The following is a 7,469-nucleotide window of genomic DNA, read 5'->3' on the forward strand; positions in this document are numbered from 1 at the left end:
AAGAAAAAACACAAAACAAAACCCACACACTTGCCAGAGGGTGAAATGAGTTTGGTGAAAAATAAAACCGATACAAATACTGAGTTTCAACCTCATTTGAATTGTACGAACTCAGCTTTTACCTTATATACCAAATTTGGTTATGTTACAATTGTTGCATCAGTTAAAAAACAAAAGCAAGAGGTGTCTCAGTTACGTTCACCCAGTACGGTACTTAAAACATGGTACAGATGGTTTTACTAAAGACAAGACTTCAGCATAGTCTCCAAAGTCCAGCAGTGTTCAGGGGATTTTTAAATGCCTCAAATGAAAACTACAAAAAAACAAAAACAAAAAAAACAAAACAAAACATCACACTGGTTGTTTTATGGTTTAAGTAACTTTATTGAAGGGAAACTAAAAAGAAACAGAGCGACAAGTTGATTATCAACCATCAGCTTTGCATCATATTTTTAGGGCTACAAGAAGACAGTGTTCGAGTGGGTGTAAAACTAAGAGCTCAACTACTGGCTTCTAAATAACAAAAAGAAATAGAAAGCCTTTGAGGGGAACCAAATTTTTTCCAACTGTTCAACCTTACAATCCACTTAATTTGCAGAAACATATCAGATAATATAGCCTACCTTTATTAACATGCATAAAATACAACATTGAAGTTCTTACATTTGTTTCTTTAACATTGATATATACTGCTGTGCTTCTCTGTACACACTTTGATAGTGGAATAAGATACACTTCTTTCCTCAGATAATAAACTTCATTTACTATGCATCAGAAGAACAAACTGACATCGCACCGGTCCTGGAGGCAGACAGGGTCCACAAAACAGTTTCTTCATTGTCACAGATTTGTATTTGTTTTTTCCTTAAGTGCAGCAGAATAGTGCCAATTTGAGAATTTAAAATTTACAACAATGGCAAAACACAGACTTTGCCCCAAATGCTCAAAGAAGCCCGGCCTATGACGAAGTATCAACCCCAGAGAATCCAGTCTGTCTACAAGTGGATCAGCGTAGGGTTGATGCTGCTCAGCATGAGGAGACCAGCTGCATCAGATTCTACCAAGTGTGTGCAGAGTAAATGACTATCATCACCAATTTTGGGTTGAAAACTCTTACCGGTGCATGCTCAAGCCGAGTCTATAGACCACGATAGTTTTCGTGATTTATATACTTTTTTTTTTTAATTTTTTTATTTGAACTCTGTATAAAACAGGAGTCGAAACTTTACAGAAACTGGCACATGTCCTAGAGAGAAAACACTATCTTCTTATGAGCGCGCAGGTGGGAAAAGGAGGGGTAAAATGCTCTGATTAACCAAAAAGAAAAAGAAAAAAAATAATAATAATAAAGTGAAAAAGTAAAACAGAATCCCAAAATTTTAAGTTTGAACCAGCAACCACATTTTCACCAGCGTTCCAAACGATCCCATCACATTGCGTATTTTTGTGTCCATTCTTTTGCCATTTTGGTGTATCTGCAAAGAAAAAGGGGGGCAAGCATTAACTTCACTGATTTAATACAAAAATTCCTGTCTTTAAGTCATACCCAAAATATCAGCAGGATTTCTTCATGCACCTGAAAACACTGCTATTTTTTTTTTGAAGGCCATGCCAAGTTAGCGCCCTAACTGATCGCATCCAGATTAGCACAGAAATAAGATGTCTAAAAGACCAAGTCTGAAGCAACGGAAATTTTTTTTTTTTGGAGGGGGATGGGTATACAATCCTTTTCATGCTGGAGCTAGCAGCTGTGTGCATGCAAAAACAACATTGTTTTTGAACTTTGGCGAGTGATGAGACGAGCCATCATTACTACTCTCAATATCCATGGTTATACCCAGATTAAATTAATCCTATTATAAAAAGGACTATAACACTACATTTGGATGGTTTCAGCTTACTTTGCTTCTTGCCCGTTTTAGGAAGTTTTTTCTTGTTCCAGCATTGAATTAAAATTTGTATTCGTATCCCCCCCCCACCATAGTGTATCCTCCGAATCATTTTTCAAACCACATTTACACTGATCTAAGCGGGAACTGGTATCCATTCATTTTAATCTCATAATAAACATTGTTCTTCACTTGGGAATAATCCTGTACAGTAAAATCATTTGATAAACATGACGTGTTATACTGCTGGTGATATAACTTCCAATGCAGACTGTTGTATAAGCAGTTTTCTCACACCACACTGCAGGCCTGAACTCCGACATTACCTGGAGAAGCCAAATGCGAGAACGGAAAATTTAAAAAAAACAAAAAAAAACAAAAGAAAAGAAAAAGGGCGCGTTGTCAAAACAGACATTAAATTGTCAACCCTGTAGAAGTCTGTGTGATGTCCAATTGGGCACATGTGAGAATAGAGTGGGCGTCGGGTCCTGCCTCCTTCACGCTCAACCCCAAAGCACCTCCGTCTAAATCATATTGAGTATTTCCGCAGCGAGAACGCATCTGAAGCAGACCATTTCCTGTTGTGTGCTACATGACAAAGGGCAACTTAGACAACCTGATTTTCCTCCACACTGTCCAGAGTTCATGTGTGGGGAGAGGGAAGGGGATAGAAAAAGAAAAAAGCCTTTGGCGGGTTTGAAAATACTGGCCAATTAGCAACGCTCTTAACCTAACCATCATATCACATTTCCCATTTGTTTGTCAGCCCTCCCTTAGTTTTAGACATCAAGCTCATGAATTCAGCCTTTTTTGACAGCCAGCTGTTGCAGTGTCCTTAAATGCATCACCATGAACATTTTTCCACAATGCTGTGACATCTGTTGAACAATGCAACTGACAAATGCAGGCAACCCATGATTAACTGAGGGATTATCCTCAAGTCTCTACAAGTTGATGCTAGAAATCATACCAAAGAATGAAACTTGTGGGGTTACAAAGAAAAAAAATAAAATAAAAAATAATATAGGGAGTTAGGGAGGCGCTTCCTTATTACCAGACTAATTTCATGGAACACTGAAAGGGTTTTTCTATTACATCTTGATTTTCCTCTGCCCTGTGTTACCGGTACACCACAATACTCAAGTGTCCATTATATCCACAGGCAGAAATTTTCAGTTAACTTGTTTATTTCCAGCAGGAGAGTGCAAATGCAGGAAATCAAGGTGCACATAAAAATCCAAACCCACACCCTGAGAGCAGAGCAGGGTCAATAAGTTATTCGGCACGTAGAGACAAAGATTAGTACAAGCAGCTCATTGTAGTCACACTCTTTAGAACAGATCCAAGCCTCTAGTTATGTACTGAGCAGAGCATCACAACATATCTGATCACTTAGCACTAGCCAAGATGCAGTGATGGCTCTTGGCCTTACCCTAAAGCATGGCATACTTGACTGTCCACTCCTGTGCTAGTTTATTGTACCTAACAGGATAAAACTAGGTTTTATAATATACCCTAGAGATAAAGGTGAATTTGACATCAATGCAATCAGCAACTTTGAAACCGCAACACTTGCAAACAGAGCACCATAAAACTCTGCTGTTTCATTTTGGAGACAGAATTGGTCAGTTCACATGTTTAGAGGTTAGTTTTTCCACACATAATATTTATACTTACTTCTGACTATCTGTTTTGTAGATTCGTGCGATCTCTGGCACTAGCGGGTCATCAGGGTTTGGGTCACATAGGAGTGAGCAAATGGAGAGAAGAACTGCAAGAAACATAAGGATGCTAAGCATTCTTTAACACTTATTATATTTTAGATGGCTTTAAAAAAATAAACAAATAAAAACAGGAAATATTTAATTTCCCTTGACATTTCAATTTATTTACACTATTTATATTAGCATTTTAAGGTAAAGAAATGGTTTACCATATTCTAAATTTTAAACTCAAACTGTAGACATTAAATATTAGTACAGGTCTTGCTGATCCAAAAAGCAGGGAAATAAATACCTGATTAAAAATATGGGCCTAAGTAAATTGTACAAGTTGGGTATTAATGAACAGAACAGTACCTTTAGAAATAGTAAGCGCAGGAGACCACTGTGATCTGAGAATATCCAGACAGATACTGCCGTTACTGTTAATATTTGGGTGGTAAATTCTTGTCGTAAACGCAACCTGAGAGAAAAATAAACAAAAACACAGTGAAAAGCTATACAAAACATAGTGACAACAACATATCCGTGTTATGCAACTCAGATACTTTGACACAAGGCACTGACGTGTGACGCTCATGACTGTCAAGTTCTGGAATGACAGGTATTACTTCATGTGGGCTACTGGCCAATGTTCATGGCGCAAGAATCACCAGGCCCTCTCCATTTACTATAAATGTAGTGTTTTCGAAGATATCTCCCTCATGTGTAAAGGAAGAGCTGTTCAGCATTTTAAAGTATAACATTTGACCCTTGTTGTTGATACTTTATGCTATAAACTGGACATTTTTTCATATTAACAACTGCCTAGAGCACGACAGATTATTTCCATATTTAATTTATCAAAACCGGAAGCTTTGCTTAAGGTTTGACCAGTCCAACCACACTTACCTTGGGGGGTTTGAAGGGGTAGTCTGTTGGAAAATGAATCGTCAAGAAGAAAACACCTCCCTGATATGGACTGTCACTCTGATGGAAAAAGAGAAAAAGGGGACATTTACATATTTCAGAAAACACACAGCTACTCATTATCAAGTCAAATTTCAACCTTTGTTACAAATACATTTTAAGCACTCGGGAACACTACTTCAATGCCAAATTTCAGCACCGTGCTGCCATAAACCTGACAAGGGCAACAACTGTGTCATAAAACATCTACTTACAGGCCCCATGATTGTGGCTTGCCAGTGAAACACTGCAGAGAACAGAAAGTAAAAGTTACAAAACAAGAAAAGGTCACAGGTATGTGATCTGACGGGAACTAAGGTTTCTAAACAGACCTCATAGCTTCCCAGTAACACAATTTCCCTGTTTTAAAGTCAATTTTAATATCCCACTGTAAATTTTCTAAACGCAGCAGCAACCAATTTCTCCACTTTAAATCAACATCCAAATGGTTTTATAATATTTAAGACATGTTTTTATATCAAATATGCTAAAGTTTAGCACATCACAGCATTTCAAAAATGAAAAATTGTTCTTTTTTTGGGCTGCACATCTCAAATGACACATTAGATAATATCACCTTAGTTGCAGATTTTTGCCATTTTATTTTTGACGAAACTAAAGAAATGAAATAAAGAGCAGGTTTGGGACACTTACTATCATCACCCACTGGGCCAGCTGAGCACTGTGCTGGAGGGTCACGAGCCAGGTCGTTAAGCTCCTATGAGGAAAAACAATAACCAGTTAGACCACAGTAACAAAAAGACAAAACAATGAGTAGATGTGATCTAAACAAAAAAAAAAAAGAAAAAAAGAAAAGAAAAAAAAAAGAAAAAAGAAACAAACAAAAAAATCTGTCTATAGGCGTGAGCGCCTTTTAACATCATTGATATACATGCTGAAACCGAGACTGCGGTGGTGAGGGGTGCTACCTGACAGGTGTGTGGTTAATATATTTCACGCCATCCTCACTTCGGGTGTCATCACCCGGCCACTATGCTCAAAATTCAACTCCATGCCAGTTATTGCGAAGTTATTGAGAACCGAGCATATACCGTGTATACTGTGACACGTGTTATGTTATTTTTAGGGTATACACTATTTTAGAGTGAGGTGAAGGCCACAGCCCCACCCTAGCCTTCCGTAAACTTACAAAGAAGTGGTGTCTGATTTTCTTGGAAGAAAATTCTCGTAAACAGCAGAGTGAAGCAATGAAACCAGGTGTCAGCAATTCGAGTGTGTTACTCGATTCTGTTCCTGCCAGTTTCTGTCAATCACGATTACAGACCAAGAACAAATACGATGACATACCAAAGAAATGTATCATGAAGGCAGCTCTGACTAACAGATTTCAGGGACTGATATGAGTCATGGACCCTCCAACATGAATTATTGCCGCTTTAATTCATGACTAAACGACTTATAATTTACTAGTGAGTACAAAGAATATCAGGTTGAAAGTTTCGTATTACAGTTAGGCAACCTTCAAACATATGTGCCTTCGTGTAAAGGTATGAAGTGTTGGGAAATTCATGCGGCCTCCTTCCGCCGTCAAACATACATTCTCTACAAGTGAAACTGCTAACGTTAGCTGACCGGCCCAACATTAAGCCGTGTTGGCCCGTGCTAACCAGTGCAAGTAGTAAAAACCACCATTAATTCACTCAAGTCAAAACACACCAAATTCTCCTTAACATTTTTAAATAAAACGAGCTGTAAAGTTAACACATCTTCGAACATGTTTCGCCGCCTTGTTTCGAGAACAGCGGCTCGCTGCATTGTGGGAGGCTAGCGGGACTAGCTTACACAGCTAGCCAACCTTCACGACGTTATCTTACCTTGTGAATCCTTTTCAGAGCCATCCTGTCTTGGTGTTCTGCTCTCTAAGTTGGCGGTGTTTCGATCCCAAACGAAGAAACAGAGATGCTTCGCTCTCGGTGAAATAACTGACGGTAGGTCAAACCCGACGGCTTTTTTCTTTCTCTGGCTAGCAGAGTTAGCCGGCTAGCAAGCCCAAACTACGTATACGCGGTGTTAAACGTCAAATATTACACACTCCCTCAATAACGCTCACTTTCCTCGTGAATTAAACGTCTTATATTGGATTAAACCTAACCCCAAAATCAATGCCGAATAAGTGCGAGTGCCAGGTGGCGTAACCCGGTCGACAAAGCTCTCTTCTGCTGTTGGTTTCGGTCGGTGCCGCTGGCCAACTAGCGTCAGTCTACATGTATTTGAAGCTTAGTTGTGAAGGCGGTGCAGTCGGCTGCTGAGTGACGGGGCGTTTGTGATGGCACATTGGTTCCTGCTGCTGAAGAAAAACAACATACATGCGAGACCAGCCGTGACATGCCAGTCTTTAGTTACTGAAAGACACAATTAAACGCGAACACTTTTTAGGATTTTTGTCAAGTAGTGATTAAAAGTTGCCCAGATGATCACAACTTCAACCACATGTTATACAATTTTAATCGCGTTAATGTAAATCAGGCAGTATTCATATTAATCCAAGTAACTAAATTATAACGAGGCTGGATTACCAAACAAAAGCTTCTGAACCTCAAGGGGGCTGTGTGGTAATGGTTTTTTCCAAAGGAGACATTTAAACATTCAATAGCAGAAAAAGACGGAATCAATTTAGGCCATTAAGCCTTGTGTTTTATTCAGGTTTTTGTTACTCAGCCAGTGTTTATAGATCTGGTGGATCCACTGGCTTTCTGAGGTTTTTTAAATCAAGTCATCTACAAAAAAATATGTCCATATCTTTAACTTAACATATTCTTAATTTTTAAAATCTTATTTATAAGCAATATATATATATATATATATATATATATATATATATTGCTTATAAATAAGATTATATATATATATATATATATATATATATATATATATATATATATGTGTGTGT

At 38.2% G+C, this 7,469-nt stretch overlaps 1 protein-coding gene across 1 annotated transcript; it reads right to left on the bottom strand.

Annotated features, from left to right (window-relative positions):
- Nucleotides 1-349: 349 nt before the first annotated feature.
- On the bottom strand, nucleotides 350-6,803 carry LOC134645113 (ubiquitin-conjugating enzyme E2 D2-like). The gene is made up of 7 exons (XM_063498402.1): nucleotides 6,394-6,803; nucleotides 5,213-5,276; nucleotides 4,774-4,805; nucleotides 4,502-4,579; nucleotides 3,968-4,073; nucleotides 3,567-3,660; nucleotides 350-1,475 (listed from the first exon to the last, which is right to left on the bottom strand). Exons 1-7 carry the CDS (start codon nucleotides 6,415-6,417, stop codon nucleotides 1,430-1,432), a joined length of 444 nt encoding a protein of 147 aa, XP_063354472.1. The 5' UTR covers nucleotides 6,418-6,803; the 3' UTR covers nucleotides 350-1,429.
- Between the last annotated feature and the right edge of the window lie 666 nt (nucleotides 6,804-7,469).

Source organism: Pelmatolapia mariae, linkage group LG16_19 (assembly GCF_036321145.2).
Source record: "Pelmatolapia mariae isolate MD_Pm_ZW linkage group LG16_19, Pm_UMD_F_2, whole genome shotgun sequence".
Lineage (NCBI taxonomy): Eukaryota > Metazoa > Chordata > Actinopteri > Cichliformes > Cichlidae > Pelmatolapia > Pelmatolapia mariae.

Excerpts from the sequence above, each read along its gene's own strand:
- LOC134645113 (XM_063498402.1), bottom strand. The coding sequence starts at position 6,417 with ATGGCTCTGAAAAGGATTCACAAG. Across the intron at positions 4,074-4,501 it reads ACCCCTTCAAACCCCCCAAG|GTTGCGTTTACGACAAGAAT; the intron begins GTAAGTGTGGTT and ends TTTTTCTCTCAG. Across the intron at positions 3,661-3,967 it reads TGCGCTTACTATTTCTAAAG|TTCTTCTCTCCATTTGCTCA; the intron begins GTACTGTTCTGT and ends TGTTTCTTGCAG.